We start from the raw sequence: 16,853 nt of genomic DNA, 5'->3' as shown, positions 1-16,853 counted from the left end.
GACTAATACTCCATCTTGTCCAACACAGTCATATCTACTACAAAACGTTGAAGTACGTGATTTGGGTAGAATGCAATGAGAAGAGGGGAATGAGTCAGCCCCGTTAGTTAGCCATAACACGTTGCAGCTATGCCAAAAACCACTATCAGCTAACAGAATGCACTTAGTTCTACCACTACCATCTTGTTGTCACTACTCATTTTGGCTAGAATGTTGCTAAGGAATTAGGGAATGTTCATCCATTGGCGTCAGCCTACTGGGTTACCACATATCTTGGTACTGGAAAACACAGCTTGTGCACAATGTACAGGCCTGGAACACGTGAGCACAGCATGAGATTTCCCTAACAAGGGATTCTGTAAAACCACAATTCTCAGGTTACAGCAGAACTGAGTGTAGAGAGAACCACAGTGTTTAAATATCACTGTTACCTGAAACAGTGAACTTTAAGCAGTTACAGATGAACAAGTCAGTCAGTCTGAGAGGCAGATTCGACTGGAATCGTCCCCCCAGTCCCTTGTTTAACTGTTCAAAAAAATTGGTGACAGAAGTGGATGGGTTGGGTTTTTTGTTAATGCAGAGACTGTCCTGATGTGCTGTAGCAGGGATGACTGCATTTTATAACAGTGGTGACAAAATGCAACATGCTCTCCTCTAATTTAATCTTCTTGTTCCTGCATTTACCCAAGTTTATCAATTTTTCCAGCCTATACAGATACTTGTATAATAAGCCAGCAACCTGAGGTAAGGAATATCTTGAGTTTAGCATTTGATCTGTTCAAATGCTTTCTAGAGTACCACTTATTGCATCCCTCCTCTCCCTCCCAACAAACCCCTACTCTACCAGTTCAAATCCACTATGTACCTTTTATAGCCCTTTCCCCACGGCTGATTTTTTTTTTTCCTCCCAATCTTTCCCTTTCAACTCCAAAGGTCCAAGCACTGATTCTCCTGACCTGGCTATCCATGATGGGAGTTGAAAAGGGGAGGGGGAACCGGGATGTGAAGTGGTGTGTGTACTTCTTATCCAAAATACACTGTCCTAATGTGACAGGGAAAGAACCACTTCCCCCAATTTTGAGCATATGCACAAACCCACTTCCCCCAATTTTGAGCATATGCACAAAATCAATAGGTGTGCTAGGTATTCCTTCAACATATCTGGCTCATCCTATCTGACCCAGAAAGGTATCATGGCCCAGGTCCAAGGGCTAGTCAGGGAAATGATTCTGCCTCATCCCTGCCTGGATGTTTATTTGGGCCCATGGGCCTTATGTTCTAAACTTTGTGGCAAGCAGGTGCTCAACTAGCCCTATTCTAGACCTAAATGAGGAAACAGATTACTTTCTTTTTCAATAATACAGCATAAATCTACCTTTTAAGCATTCCTTCAGAAATATATGCTGGAGAATACAACATCCTTACTAGATAGACGGTGAAGTATTAGTTACTTATTTAAAAAGGTAAATTCAAGGGCCTTCAGCAAAAGCAAATTAAATGCCATTACTGGTCAGGCCACTGGTCCATCCAGCCCCATATTCTGTCTCCAATATTGGTAACTGGCTGCTTAGAATACACCACGTGATGGTTGACCTTCTTATCTGTCCTAATGGTTAGGAATGTACAATCTAATATCCCCAAATTTCTCTCTAATAACCATTCATTCGTTCATTCAATTCAATCGTATTTATTGAGCACTTACTGTGTGCAGAGCACTGTACTAAGCGCTCAGGAGAGTGTACCATAAACAGACACATTCCCTGCCCACAACAAGCTTACAGTCTAGAGGGGGGGAAGACAGGCATTAATATGAATAAATCAATTACAAATATTTACATAAGTGCTATGGGGCTGGGTGGGGAGAACAAAGTGATCAAGTCAGGGAGAAACTGAATGAGTGGGAGAAGAGGAGAGGGGGGCTCATTGTGGACCAGCACAGATGAATTCATCTAAATCCCTTGTGAATCTACTGATATTTTCTGGATGCACAACTACCCGTGATAACAAAACTCACAAGCTTACCACATGCTGTGTGAAAAATGAGACTAATCTCATTTAATTTGGACAAATTTCAAAGTTAACTTACCTGGTGACTAGAAAACTTCACTTTTGGGTTATTATCGATTTCCCATAACCCTTCATTAAAGCCCTTTCTTTTATTTGGTTTGCCGTATTTCTCTTTATTTTCTGAGTATGGGAATATATCCTTTGGTCCCAAAAAAGCCCTGTAAGAGGTTGAAAATAAAGCATCTGTAAATACTGCCTCTTTCAATTCATAATGAAATTATGTCTACATCAGAGAAAGATTCCCCAGGAAGAAGACAAAAGGCAAGCATCCCCATGAAATCTATACCATTAATAAATCTTGGGATACCAAGTTGCAAATAGCACTGCTACAATTTTCACTAAGTTGATTTCTTTCCAGCCGTGCAACATCCTCCATTATAACGTCTCCAATAATGGTGAGTTAAACCAAAACATATCCCACAAGCTTTATATTACTTTTAAAACTATCAAATGTATAGGCTACTAAAAGCACTTATTGCTTCGAGCCAGTGTAGCCTAGTCATTTTGTTATTTTATACATATATCTCAGATGTATTAAGTTGTAAAATGTTATTTCATGCTGCAGTTCATCCTGATGAATACAAATAAAAACAAAGTTTACAACTCGATAAGATTATTTCAGAAGCATGACCTGGTGAGGAACCATCTTTAAGCTTATGAAGATTAGTGTCAGAAAAAAAAAGTCATGTCCTTTTAATCACACTTGGAAGTTGAGAATGACAATTGCTTTTTTCAAGCTTTCAGAAATCAAGGATTTGCTTTAACTGTTAACAGAAAGAACTTTGGTATCACATTTCCTCTGCCTCTAGGACATATCTTCATGGATGCCCCGCTGACAACTCAGGTTCAATGCCCAAAACTGAACTCCTCATCTTCCCTCCCAAATCATCTCCCTCCATCTAACTTGCCCATCATAGTGGAGAACACTAAAATCCTCCTTGTCTTTCATGCTCAGTGGAATTATCCTGAGTCCTCTTCATCTCCCTATCAACCTTCATTATGAAGAGATGACAAACAAAAGCCAATTAAAAATTGGGCAAATTAAGAAGATTAAAATTGATCAATGACATTCACTGAAGAGCCTACTGTACCTCAGTACTGCTGTACTAAGTATTTAGGACAGTATAACAGGAAAAAGGCAATGACTGCCCAAAGAATTTACAATCTAAGAGGGAAACAGATACAAAACTACTGATAGAAGGAAAAGATAGATGCGAATAAAAGGTCCTTACTTAGATGACTACATAAACTCATATGTGCACAAACACGATGGGCGGCTGTAAATACATAAATATTGAAGCAGTAATTGCAAGGACATGACCTGGGGAGAATTTTTTTTTATGGCATCTATTAAGTGCTTACTATGTACCAGGCACTGTACTAAGTGCTGGGGTAGATACAAGCTAATCAGGTGGGATACAGTCCATGTCCCACATGCGGCTCACAGTCTTAATCCCCATTTTACAGACAAGGTAACTGAGGCACTGAAAAATTCCTTAAGGGAATGCCTCCTGGAGGTCAAATTTCAGGAAAGCTTTGAAAATGGGGAAAGCATTTGTCTGGCAGGAGAGTTTTTAGGCAGAAAGGAAGTCATAAGCAATGGTCCACGGGTGGGTGAGCTTAAGACCGAAGAACTAGAAAGTGTAGGAAACTCTTAGAATTAATGGCAATTCTCCTAGGCAGATGGCCATTTTTAAGTGGGTCGATCAATGGTATTCTTTAAATTCTTTTATGGTATTTGTTAAGCTCTTACTATATGTCAAATACTGTTCTACGTGTTGGGGTATATGCAGGTTAATTAGGTTGGACACAGTCCCTATCGCACATGAGGCTCACAGTCTACATAGGAGGGAGATGCTTAATAGATACCATAAAAAAAATTCTCTCCAGGTCATGTTCTTGCAATCACTGCCTCACTATTTATGTTCTTACAGCCACCCACTGTGTGTGCTTACATGAGTTTATGCAGTCTACTATGTAAGGACTTATTCGCATCTATCTTTTCCTTCTATGGGTAGTTTTGTGTGTTTCCCTCTTAGATTGTAAATTCCTTGAGGGTACTGATTGCCTTTTTCCTGTGCACTGTCCTAAATGCTCAGTACAGCAGTACTGAGGTACAGTAGGCTCTCAGTGAATGCCATTGATCAGTTTTAATCGTCTTAATTCGCCCAATTTTTGACTTCTCCCTGGACCCCTTCCAATCTGGCTTCCGTCCCCTCCACTCCACCAAAACTGCCCTCTCAAAAGGTCACCAATGACCTCCTTCTTGCCAAATCCAATGGCTCCTACTCTATCCTAATCCTCTTTGACCTCTCAGCTGCCTTTGACACTATCAACCAACCCCTTCTCTTCAACACGTTATCCAATCTTGGCTTCACAGACTCGATCTCTCCTGGTTCTCCTCATCTCTCTGGCCATTCATTCTCGGTCTCCTTCACAGGCTCCTCCTCTCCCTCCCATCCACTAACTGTAGGGGTTTCTCAAGGGTCAGTTCTTGGTCCCCTTCTGTTCTCCATCTACACTCACTCCCTTGGTGAGCTCATTCGCTCCCACGGCTTCAACTATCATCTCTAGGCAGATGACACCCAAATGTACATCTCCTCCCCTGTCCGGGCTCATGTCTCCTCCTGCCTTCAGGACATCTCCACCTAGATGTCCGCCCGCCACCTAAAACTCAGCATGTCCAAGACAGAGCTCCTTATCTTCCCTCCCAAACCTTGTCCTCTCCCTGACTTTCCCATCACTGTGGACGGCATGACCATCCTTCCCATCTCACAAGCCTGCAATCTTGGTGTCATCCTTGACTCCGCTCTCTCATTCACCCCACATATCCGGTCCGTCATCAAAACCTGCTGGTCTCACCTTCACAACATTGCCAAGATCCGCCCTTTCCTCTCCATCCAAACCGCTACCTTGTTGATACAATCCCTCATCATATCCCGATTGGATTACTGCATCAGCCTTCTTTCTGATCTCCCATCCTCCTGTCTCTTCCTGCTTCAGTCTCTTCTTCACTCTGCTGCCCGGATTATCTTTCTACAGAAACGCTCTGGGCATGTCACTCCCCTCCTCAAAAAACTCCAGTAGCTGCCTATCAACCTTCGCATCAAGCAAAAACTCCTCACTATTGGCTTCAAAGCTCTCCGTCACGTTGCCCCTTCCTACCTCACCTCCCTTCTCCTTCTACAGCCCAGCCCGCACACTCCGCTCCTCTGCCGCTAACCTCCTCACTGTGCCTCGTTCTTGCCTGTCAAGCTGTAGACCCCCAAGCCCACATCCTACCTCTGGTCTGGAATGTCCTCCCTCCTCAAAACCAGCAAACTAGTTCTCTTCCCCTCTTCAAACCCCTACTGAGCTTACCTCCTCCAGGAGGCCTTCCCAGACTGAGCCCCCCCTTTTCCTCTGCTCCTCCTCCCCTCCCCACTGCCCTTACTCCCTCCCTCCGCTCTACCCCCTTCCACTCCCCACAGCACTTGTGTATATTTGTGCATATTTATTATTCCATTTTATTAATGATGTGTACATATAATTCTATTTAGCTATTTTGATGGTATTGATGCCTGTCTACTTGTTTTGCTTTGTTGTATGTCTCCCCCTTCTAGACTGTGAGCCCGTTGCTGGGTAGGGATTGTTGCTGAATTGTTCTTTCCAAGCATTTAGTACAGTGCTCTGCACACAGTAAGCGCTCAATAAATATGACTGAATCAAGAAAGGAGAACTGAGTCACAGAGAAGTGAAGTGGCTTGCCAGCAAACAATTGGCAGAACGGGGATTAGAACCCAGGCCCTCTGATTCCCAGGCCCGTGCTCTTTCCACTAAGCCATGCTGCTTCATTCTATTGAGCGCTTACTGTGTGCAGAGCACTGTACCCAAGCACTTGCTATAACAGAGTTGGTAGACACATTCCCTGATGCAGAGTAGCTTAAAAAAATTATAGATATGTACGTGAGTGCTGTAGGGCTGAGGGTAGGGTGAATAAAGGATGCAAATCCAAGTTCAAGGGCAATGCATGAGTGGGAGAAGAGGAAATGAGGGCTTAGTCAGGGAAGGCCTCTTGGAGAAGACATGCTTTGTGTAAGGCTTTCAAGTGGGGAAGAGTAACTATCTGTTGGATATGAAAAGGGAGGGTGTTCTAGGCCTGAAGCAGGACATGGGTGAGAGGTCGGCAGTGATAGACAAGAGTGAGGTACAGGGATTAGGTTGGCATCAGAGAAGCAAAGTCTGAAGGCTGGGTTGTAGTAAGACATCAGAGCGGTAAGGTAGGAAAGTGCAAGGTGATTGAGTGCTTTAAAGCCTACAGTAAGGAGTTTCTGTTTGACACAGAAGCAGATGGGCAACCACTGGAGGTTCTTGAGAAGTGGGGGAACATGGACTGAACTATTTTGTGGAAAAATGACCTGGGCAGTGAAGTGAAGTATGGACTGGAGTGGGAAGAGACAGGAGGAAGGGAGGTTAGCAAGGTAGCTGATGCGGTAGTCAAGGTGGGATCGGATATACTCTTGGATTAACATGGTAGCAGTTTGGATGAAGAGGAAAGGGTGGGTTTTAGCAATGCCGTGAAGGTTGAAAGGACAGGATCTGGTGACAGATCGAATACGTGGGTTGAAAGAGAGAGACGAGTAGAGGACAATGCCAAGGTTATGGGGTTGGGAAACAGGAAGGATGGTGGTGCTGCCTACGGTGACAGGAAAGTCAGGGAGAGGGCAGGGTTTGGGTGGGAAGACGAGGAGTTCTGTTTTGGACATGTTAAGTTTAAGGTGTTGATGGGGCATTCAAGTAGAGACGTCCTGAAGACAGGAGGAAATACGAGACTACAGAGAAGTAAAAAGATAATGTCAAATGTCAATGTCAGTTTTACACCAAACAACCGGAAAAATGAAAGCATCATTTTAAAGCACGTAATTAAGGTATGGGTATTGACCTGGTTACAAACCATGGAGAGCAAACTCTGGTTCTGTTTAATGTGAAATAGGGTACCGTACTTTTAAAAAAAAAACTATAAAAAAGCACTTCCAAAGAAATCCAGTCTTTTGAAAAATTAACATTTCTTTAGAACCAGTCCAGGTGGCTTTTTAATCATCTGAAAACAAACTGCATGACTCAGCAGATAAACTGGCACTGCAGCTATTTCCTGAGAATGCAATAGAATGAGTACATGATGTTAAAGCACAAAGCGAAGCGTTCTGTGATTCTTGGGTGGTGCAGGAAGAAAAAAAAAACTCATGGATTTTTAATTTTTTTTTTTTTAACTCTTTCTAACTATACTTAAAGCGTAGCATCCATGAATTTGGGCATCAAATGGAGGTCACTTAAGGATAGCTCATCCCAGTGCAATTCTGCTTAATATGTTCTGGCAGTTTAAGCATGCCTTTCCTGCTAAGGATAAGTCCGTTAGTGGGCAGAGATTGTCTCTATCTGTTGCCAAACTGTACATTCCAAGCGCTTAGTACAGTGCTCTGCACATAATAAGCGCTCAATAAATACGATTGAATGAATGAATGAATATTCAGTGGATCTCAACCCCCTATTCCTGCCTAAATACACAAATTCCCTTTTTAGAGAAGAATGGGTTCCCATCCTTTTAACCCATAGTGTATCATGGTTTGAAAAAAATCTCTACAGAAGGGATGGATCAGGTTGATGGGAAAAAAAGGTCACAGAAACCATCCCATTAAAGTCCTGCATCATTTAATCACTCCTCATTTAAAATACATCACTATCAAAACTACCATCGATGTGAACATTTTAAGCAAACTAAGTACTAAACAGGCCCTAGTGGTTGAAATAGGAAGAGATTGAACTAACTAGGAAATAATTTCAGATAAGAATCCTGAACTCAAATAATAGTTTTTTTCCTCAGTGAAGCTCTAAGTATTCTTAACATCAACCTATTTTAAGGAATAAATTTGATTTAGACTCTAAGAGGTCGGTAAACCCATCTTCCCCTTTCCAAGGACAAGTATGGGTTATAACAGACCCACAAAAAGCCCCTATGAAGTATTTACAAAGGAGAAGAGCATACCCAACTTCTACACGGGAGAAAGTTCCATCTATGTCTCATCTACACGTACGGTAATTTGGGGCAGACAAAAAAAAAATATGCTGGAGCATGACAGTGGACAAATCATAACTTCTGTCCCTCAGTTTCCTCATCTGTACAATAAAGAATGGAATACCTGTTGTCCCTCCCCTTTAGACTGGAGCCCTGGGACACTGTCTGACCTGATTGTTTTGTATCTATCCCACGGCTGAACACAGTGTTTGGCACACAGTAAGTGTTTAACAAATACCACAATTACTCTTATTACTATTTGTATTCATGGCACACACTAACTGCTTGGGAGAGTACAACAGAAGCAAAGACATGGTCCCTGTCCTCAACTGTAATCTGCTGGGGGAAGATAGACCAATTATTTACAAATACTGGGACCAGGCTGAAGAACAAGGATTTAACTGGTGTTAGTAGTACAACTAGATAAGGGTGCATGCAGTAGTCTGGTAAATAATCACACATGCAGTAAACATTCCTCCTTAGTCTGAACCGCGTGCGAGATAGAGAATGAATCCAATCTGCACAGAACGTTTCTACCCCAAAGCTTAGCATACTGGTTGGCAGTAAGCACTTAAATACCCTAAGTAGTATTATTACTATACAGGGACTGAGAATGAATAAAAACCCAAGTACTAAGGGTGACTGTGGTGTGATATGACTTGAGAGAGTTGAGAATTAGTCAGTGAAGGCCTCCGGAGGGAGGTGAGATTTTTAGGTGAGCTTTGAAAACGGAGAGAGTGATGGTCTGGCAGATTTGAAAAACAAGTTCCAGGCAGGGGAAATAACATGACTAAGAAGTGGGAGGAAGGAGAGTCAACACTGAGATACTGTCAGAAGGTGGGCTTGGGAGGGGCAAGAAATGGCAGCTTGGAAGTAGTGGAAGAAAAACAGAATGAAAGATGGAGAGCCTTGAAACCAATGATGAGAGTTTCTGCTTGATGCGGAGGTAAATGTGTAGTCAGAAGTTTTGGAAGAGGAGGGAAACGTGCAGAATGTTTGAGGAGGATGACCCAAATAGCAGAGTAGCGCACATACTGGAGGAGGGTAGAGGTTGGAGGCTACACGACTAGGGAGGAGACTGACACTGGATTCCAATTATGAGGAGATGGTACTAAGTAGAAAGGAAGGGGCGGCTCAGGAAAAAATGTCACAAAGAACTGGCAGTATTTAGCACACAAACGTGAGAGCTATAAACAAATAAGGACCTGGGTATGACACCAAGGTTTGTGGGTTTTGGGGACAGGGAGGAGGTGGAGTCAACAGAGATGGTAAAGGAGAAACAGCTTTAGGAGGAACGATGAGAAGTTCAGGTTTAGTCGGATAGTGTTTGCGGTGCCTATGAGATAGCCGTGTGGAAAAGTCCAGGAGGCATAAGGGCAGGAGAAAGGTTAGAAAGAATGAAGTGAATGTAGGTATTATCTACACAGAACAATTAACAGCAGGTGGTGTACTCAAGCCTGATTCCAAAAGGATCAAAAGAGATAGACACAATATAGTCATGTACTTACATTTGTGGGAAGATGGAGAATTTACCTAAGGAGGATGAGAATCATACAACATATTGCCCTCTCCTCTCAAAAATCAAGCCAGTTCTCAGGAAAAAAGTCTAACTGTTAAGTCTCCAAGTTTTATGAAAAAGAAAAACCATTAAGAGATAGGAACAACCATATTATTTCAAATGGCACTCAAGCTACTTGTCTTGGTCAAAGGCATTTTCAGAGGCTTCAATAACTTGAATAACTTACAGGGAAGAGCAATATGGAAGATTGCATTTATGGATAAACACTACCAACTAACTGTACTGTGCAGGGACCTACTACTTAAGAGGGAATCGAACCCACATTTCTCCCACTGCTATTAAATCTACTTTCCCGTTTAAACATTAGTTACTCAGTATTTTAGTAAACATTTTGACCTTGAAAAGGTGTCTGCCGAAGTAAACTGATCAAAATGAATGATCCACATTGACTCTGCCATCTGAAACATGGTACCCTGCCTTGTTTTATAAAAACTAACATGGGTTGGTACAAATCAAACACAGCAATCTATAGCCTTTCCTTGTGTATGCTAATAATAACACAAAGAATCTTTAAATTTTCCTTTGTCAATTTGATCAAAAACAGGTACAAAACCAGAAAGCGGTAGAATCACTGGAAGGGACATCCAGGCAGAGTAATGACTAAACCAATCAAGACAGATGGCTATTTATCTTTTTTAAAGATCTCAGGAAACACAGTCCAAAAGCTCATTTAAGAGCCTTGGCCAGTGTTGTATCACTCTTGCCTTGTCTTCTCCAAGCTAAATCCCAAGACCACTTAGGACCTTTCTCCCCAGTAATTACTTTTTGTCACTAGATCCCTTCCAGTTTTTCTTTTAATGGTACTTCTTAAGTGCTTATTATGTGTCAGGGACAGTACCAAACACTGGGGTAGATAGAAGCTAATCAGGTTGGACTCAGTCCATGTCCCACATGGGACTCACAGTCTTAATCCCTATTTTTCAGATGAGACAACTGAGGCACAGAGAAGTTAAGTGACTTGCCCAAGATCACATAGCAGACAAGTTCCAGTTGTCTGTATTACAATTCTGCCCAAAGTAGATTCCAGTGGAAGAAGAGGATCCTAACTTTTAGCTCGATTTCTATTATTACAATATCACACCGCATCAGGTCATTCTCAGGGCAGTATTACGTTGAGGACTTATTTCCAGTTTTAAATCCATATACTCCATGTAGGAAACCTATATAGGTCAAATGTATTGCTTCTCTCGTCTACATGGCCTGACAATATAAAATAAAGAGATTAAATGATTTTATAATAACTCTCTCTTCGCAAAGCCATTATGTGATTTCTTAATATCTCCTGTTCTTCTAGAGGTCTGTGAGTTGCTAATGTCTCAACAGAAGAGTGTCTTCAGGTAATGAACCTGGCAACTTCATCATTAAGGACTAAAGATGGCCAAACATAAGAAAATAAGGATAAAGTTACAGAATACACTTTCAGAGCATCTTTGAATCCCCAGAGGCTAGAAAGATCATATGTTTTCAAGAGAAAGATTTCATGCTTATTCTCAAAATTAGTTTCACTTGTTTTGTACTTCAGCAAAGAATTAACCCTTAGTGAATGCTCTTACTTGACTCCCAGCAGACATTTACCATTTTCAAACAAGAGTTGTTTTTTTTTCTTTTAACATGGAGGACTTACGTCTCATGGGTCCCAAAAAAGAAAATAGGCAGTTTATTTGAGGGTGGCTTAACAGCTCCTTCGGGAACTTCATCCACCTAGGGGAAAAAGACAAAACAAAAATAAAAGCCTTTCTATTTTGCTTTAAATGAACAGCTGGGAGAGTTGGGAAAATAACACTTTGAAAAGTTCATTCCTTACAAAATAAAACAATATTAAGAGGGATAAAGAAACGGCAAGATTTCAAAATGGTTGCGGTAGCAACTACTCTGTGTTCAGAAATATCTATCATCAAAAATGCAATTCTGAAAAGGTTGGCATTAGAAAGAGCACTCAGTACCAAAGACCATTTTGTTCGATTCATATTTAAGCACCTGTGTACAAACCATTGCACTAAGCACTTGGGAAGAGTACAACAGATTAAACAGACATGATCCTTGCCCTCGAGGAGTTTAAAAATCAATGTTTAACATACCCAATAGGAACTCTTGGTTCATTAACAGACATTTCAGGTAAAGGATGGGTTCAGTTGGCTAACCACGCTAAAACTCTTATTCTGCCATTTACTTTGCTGTCAACCTGTGAAGAGAAATTCAGTCTGGAGAGAAAAGGTTCTGTGTTTCTTTTCAACATTTAAACCTAAATGAAGTAGCATCGCCTTTACAAAATTTTTACTCTCACGAGCAGAGAGGCATGATTTTCGCAGAGATATTTTTTTAGAAAAAGCAGAGGATTTTCCCGCATGAATGAGAAATCCATTCAAACTTAAGTTTGCTTCATTCCTACTTCATTCACATAGCCAGTGGAAGGGGGGTGGGGCGGGGGGGCGGGGGAAATGTCTGACTCTCCCTAACTCACTGTGAAGATAAAGTAACCAATTTGAAGAAGGCTTGGAAAAAATAAACATGCAAATTCAAGGTGGCATAACCGCCCAGATTAATAGCTTTAACATTCCAAAATTTAAAAGGTGCGATTTTACAGATTCTAATTGAATTGCTTTTAGAAAATATATTTTCTGTATTAAAATCCTAAAAAAACCCAGTTAGGACTTCTAGTTGGTGCCATGAAAATAGCGTGGTAAGCAAAATAGCACTAAAGGATGGTTCCCACAAGAAAAATGTACAGGGCGTTAATGCAGTGTCCAAATCTAAAACGTGACCAAAATATAGGTTTTTTAAAAAAATTGCAAAACAATATGAACACCATTAACTTACCCGATCAAATAGCATTGTAAAGGTTCCGAAAATAAAACTACAAATTTACATTAAAATGTCAACACAGGTACATGTAAATAACAACTGACCTAAGAACTTTGCATATGTTAATTGGATGCATATCTGAGTCCAGACTCCCAAACTCAAGCTCTTTCCATCTTAGCTACTTGTATCAATCAATGGTATTTATTGGGTACTACCTATGTGCATAGTACTGAACTAAACACTTGGGAGAGTCCAAGACAACTGAACTTAACTGTTCTAACTTTATGCTAGATATCGCTTGTTACACTGTTTGAGATATGTACCAGGACATGATGTACTCGATCCATTCGGGAGGGGGAAGGGTATGAGGAGGGTAATTTTCTTCAACACATAGCCCAGCAGCTATGAATGTTAGTGCTATGCAATGGGCCCGCGCTTCTCAAAAAATACAGAGGTTGCAGCTAACTACACTGTTCACAGCATATGTATGGGGGGGGGGGAGCAGGAAAAACCAGAGTGCTAAGCAAGAATGCCACAAGGAATATCTGTCTAGAAAATTCAAGACTTCAGTTTTCTTTTTTAATCAGAATGCAGTACATTTATTATAGCCTAACACACTGAGAAATGGATTTTCAATACTTTACGGCTTTACAACCCAAAGGCTCTTCATAAACTACAAATGCGAAGACTACAATAGACTACTCAAGGATAGACGAGGGGCCATGAGTTCGGGCGCAATGAGAGCAATGAGATCCGCAGTGCCGACAGGTCACTCGAAATCCCCCAAATCCAAGAACAGATATGTTAAACATTGAAGACTTAAAAAAAAGTGTCCTAGGAGAAAATCGGTTCCAAAATACGTTATTACTTTAAAGATGCGTTTTCCGGGGATTAATCGGGTCATAAATCAGCCGTCGCTTTGTTACCTGAGTCTGAAAAAAAGGAATCAACAAAATCCCGACCAATACCGACACTTGATTTGGGGGTAGGGGAGATTTTGTAGGTCATTTCTTCAAGAGCAAGAGAGAAGAACGCTATTTAGAGCTGTTTCCGTGAGTCAAATTTTAGAACAGGTGGTTTGGTTCCTCAACTCCCTATGGAAAACCATTTGGAATCGCAAAACCAACAATTTCTTAAACCACACTCACCTCTTGGGAACATGAACTGTCCTCCACTAAAGAGTTAACGAGGTTGGTCTTCAGTTGAAAATATTTTGCGATCCCCCCGATTAATAACCACGGCCCCGAAGGAAGCGATTAATTTTTACTATTCCTCTAGTTCCTTACGACCACTTCCCTCAAAATCAGAGCGAACTGAAACTTCATTTTTCTTTGCAAAAGTAACCCCTGCCACCTGCAGGTCAAAAGCAAATCTAAACCCGCCTAGGGATGGAAGGCAGCTAAAAATGTTTCCCCGAAATGACATCGAAACTCGGGAAAAACAAACTAGACGTTTGCGCCTGGGGCCAAGGGAAAGGGGTTATTATTACTTTCGGAAAGCGGATTGCAGGATGTTGGGAGAGTGGGTCAGATGATTTAAACGCACACACACTCCCGAGTGAAGATCGATCTGTCCCCAGATTGGAAATTGGGTTACATCCACACGAAGGGTTGAGGTAAAGGAAACCGACTACTGGGGGGGGGAAGAGGCAGCACCGTCCGACCACGAAGAGGTTTAAAAATCACTTACTCTAGCTGGCCAATGGGGATAACCTTTCATTTTGGCGAAGATCAAGTCTCCGGGTTTGTAATCGCGAGTCATTTTCCGGCTGGAAAGTTGTCGGTCCGGACCCCTCGGGAGAAACGGCCGCTGTGTCGCAGATACCTGGGAAGGGCGAGGGGCGGTTGAAGCGTTGCCGCGGGGGGTCAGGGCGCCACCCACGCTCCACCTCTTCCCGCGCCGCCCGTCGGCCCGCGGCGCTCCCGGGAGGCCTCGCCGACCCCGTGGGCCGCCCTTTCCACCGCTTCGGCGCCGCGGCCCCGGGGAGCCACCACCCTCCCCGATCCAGCTCCATTCTCTCCCACCCCCGGAGGGCCGCGCCCCCGCCATCGGATCGGCCCCCCCGACCTTCCCACCCCATCTCCCATCACCCGCGCCCCACCACTGGGGGAGGAAGGGGGGGGCCCGCCGCCACCCCCACCCCCCCCGGCACTCCTTAGGGACTAAGAAACTGCGTTTCTCTCCCCGCCTTCCCCGGGCGAAGCCGCCAGCAGCGCCCCGTGGACATCCCACCACCTGCTTCGGCTCCCGCCGCAGCCTCTCCCCGCCCGCAGGTCGGCCCCGGCGGCTCCCGCCCGCCTTCCATCGGCGAGCGCGGGGCGGGAAGGGCAGGGAACTCCTGGAGGGCAATTACCTGACGGGGGCGCCTCAGACCGCTGCCTCCCGTCCCCTCGCGGGGCTCCTGCGCCACCGACTGCCGCAGCGCCTCTCGCAACGGTCCCGGAGACTCAAACACCGCAACGGTTCTCAACGGTCACCGAGACCCAGACGCCGCCGCTCCCGCGCGGCTCCCGCTCTGCGCCCGCCGGCACCCGAGGAGCGACCCAAGTGCCGGCGGGGGAGGGTGGACGCTGAGAAGGGTGGGGGAGGGGAAGGGCCGCCGGCCGCGGAGTCTCGATGGCCAGCTGTCCACCGGAGGCCCGCTGAGAAGGAGCTCCCCGAGGTCGCCCTGGAATATGCGCTTCGGCTTCGGCAGGTGGAATTGGAACGAATTAGAGCAGAACCAGGAGCGGAGAGTTTCTGCCCCCCCCCCGCTCTCCCCCTCCGTGCTAGCCGAATGGAGGAGTCCGGTCCTGCCTCCGCTGGCTCTTCTGCGTGCGTGTAGATGTGTTTCTAAGTGAAAGGCGGGGAGGGAGGAGACTGGGGTTTGTTGCTGCTGGGCTTTGGGGGCGGGTATTTGGGCCTTTTGCTCGTGCTTGGGGTTTTTTTTCCCCTTCTTCGGGGAGCACCTGGGACTCGGGCCGATTTGGCTCTCCAGGGTTGGGAAGTTCTCGTTGCCGCAGTTCAACGATTCCAGCTACGTGCCGCCCAACCCGCAAAAATACCGTAGTGGGAACATAAAGGCCTACAGTGTGTGCGGCTCCAGGGCCCTGACTTCAATGTGGCCTGTGTCTGCGGTTTTATAATAATAATAATGTTGGTATTTGTTAAGCACATAGTATGTGCAGAGCACTATTCTAAGCGCTGGGGTAGATACAGGGTAATCAGGTTGTCCCACGGGGGGCTCACAGCCTTAATCCCCATTTTACAGATGAGGTTACAGGCCCAGAGAAGTGAAGTGACTTGCCCACAGTCACACAGCTGACAAGTGGCAGAGTCGGGATTCGAACCCATGACCTCTGACTCCCAAGCCCGGGCTCTTTCCACGCATTTGCCAAGTCGGATGGAAGTCGTTGCCCCGTTGGTTTTGTTCCACATTGCTTCAGGCAGTCACCAACTCTTATTCAGCTGTCGAGGAAAATGCGAGTGTGAGGATTCGGTTGGGGGTGGGGAGGCTTTAAATTTGCCGACGATACTGTGCTTGGGAAATTGGTAAATAATTAGGGCCAGAATCCGGGGGGTGCGGGGGGGGGGGGGGCTCCCAAGTTGTGACCAGGGCTTCTGTTATCGCCGTCGGGGCCGCACGGTCTAGTATGTAGGTGAGGGTACTTACTGTGTGACTGCACCCTCGAGAATGATTTTAGTGTGTGCTGAGTAGAAGGGACTGTCATTCATTCATTCATTCAGTAGTATTTAGTATTCCCACATTGGTGTTTTAACCCTATCAGAGGCAATAGGGCATCCCCCAGATCCAAAATATATACTTACGTGTTATTAAAGTCTAAAGGTTTTCTCAAAATATTTGTAAGCATTGCCAAGAGCGTTTTCATCTGGTTCTCGGTTGACAGAGGAAGAGTAATCTATACCGGGTTCAGGATATTGCCCAGTCCAGGAGCTAAAAATCACTGGATTCGAGCCCGATCCAGAGATCTTTGCACATTTTACGGAAGGATGCTGCAAAAATCTACCTTATGAGGAACTCTAGATTCAGTTTCAGAACTATGCCACTAGGACTACATATTTTATTTGCTTCTACCCACCCCAGGGCTTAGTACAGCGCCTGGCAAATAGTAAGCACTTAACAATGGTAATTAACAGGTGCTTAGTACGGTGCCCTGCACACAATAAGTGCTCAATAAATATGATTGAATGAAATACCATAATAATTATAATTATTTGATAATAAAGGAGAGAGACCTGCCAAAGACCAGGTTCTTTACTTGAAGCAGGCAGAGATGAATTTGAGATAGACGAGGCCTTGCCTGGTATCTGGATTTCTGCCAGCAGTGCTTTGCAGCTCGTGTATAGGAGCAA

The 16,853-nt window shown here is 44.1% G+C and overlaps 1 protein-coding gene across 2 annotated transcripts in view; it reads right to left on the bottom strand.

Annotated features, from left to right (window-relative positions):
- PSIP1 (PC4 and SFRS1 interacting protein 1) overlaps window positions 1–15,024 on the bottom strand; it is a 43,877-nt gene extending 28,853 nt beyond the window's left edge. The window contains exons 1-4 of one of the 2 annotated variants that reach the window (XM_029055009.2): window positions 14,854–15,024; window positions 14,190–14,324; window positions 11,323–11,399; window positions 2,087–2,225 (exon numbers count right to left, since the gene is read on the bottom strand). In XM_029055009.2, the coding sequence (XP_028910842.1) occupies window positions 2,087–2,225; window positions 11,323–11,399; window positions 14,190–14,261 (288 nt within the window). In that variant the 5' untranslated portion in view covers window positions 14,262–14,324; window positions 14,854–15,024. The remainder of the gene's footprint in view (window positions 1–2,086; window positions 2,226–11,322; window positions 11,400–14,189; window positions 14,325–14,853) is intronic. The other variant, XM_029055008.2, reaches the window with a different exon arrangement.
- Window positions 15,025–16,853: the final 1,829 nt, after the last annotated feature.

This window comes from Ornithorhynchus anatinus, chromosome X5 (genome assembly GCF_004115215.2).
Source record: "Ornithorhynchus anatinus isolate Pmale09 chromosome X5, mOrnAna1.pri.v4, whole genome shotgun sequence".
In the NCBI taxonomy this organism is placed as follows: Eukaryota; Metazoa; Chordata; class Mammalia; order Monotremata; family Ornithorhynchidae; genus Ornithorhynchus; species Ornithorhynchus anatinus.
Note: the sequence above shows the minus strand (reverse complement) of the source record. Positions and strands in the feature narration are given on the sequence as shown.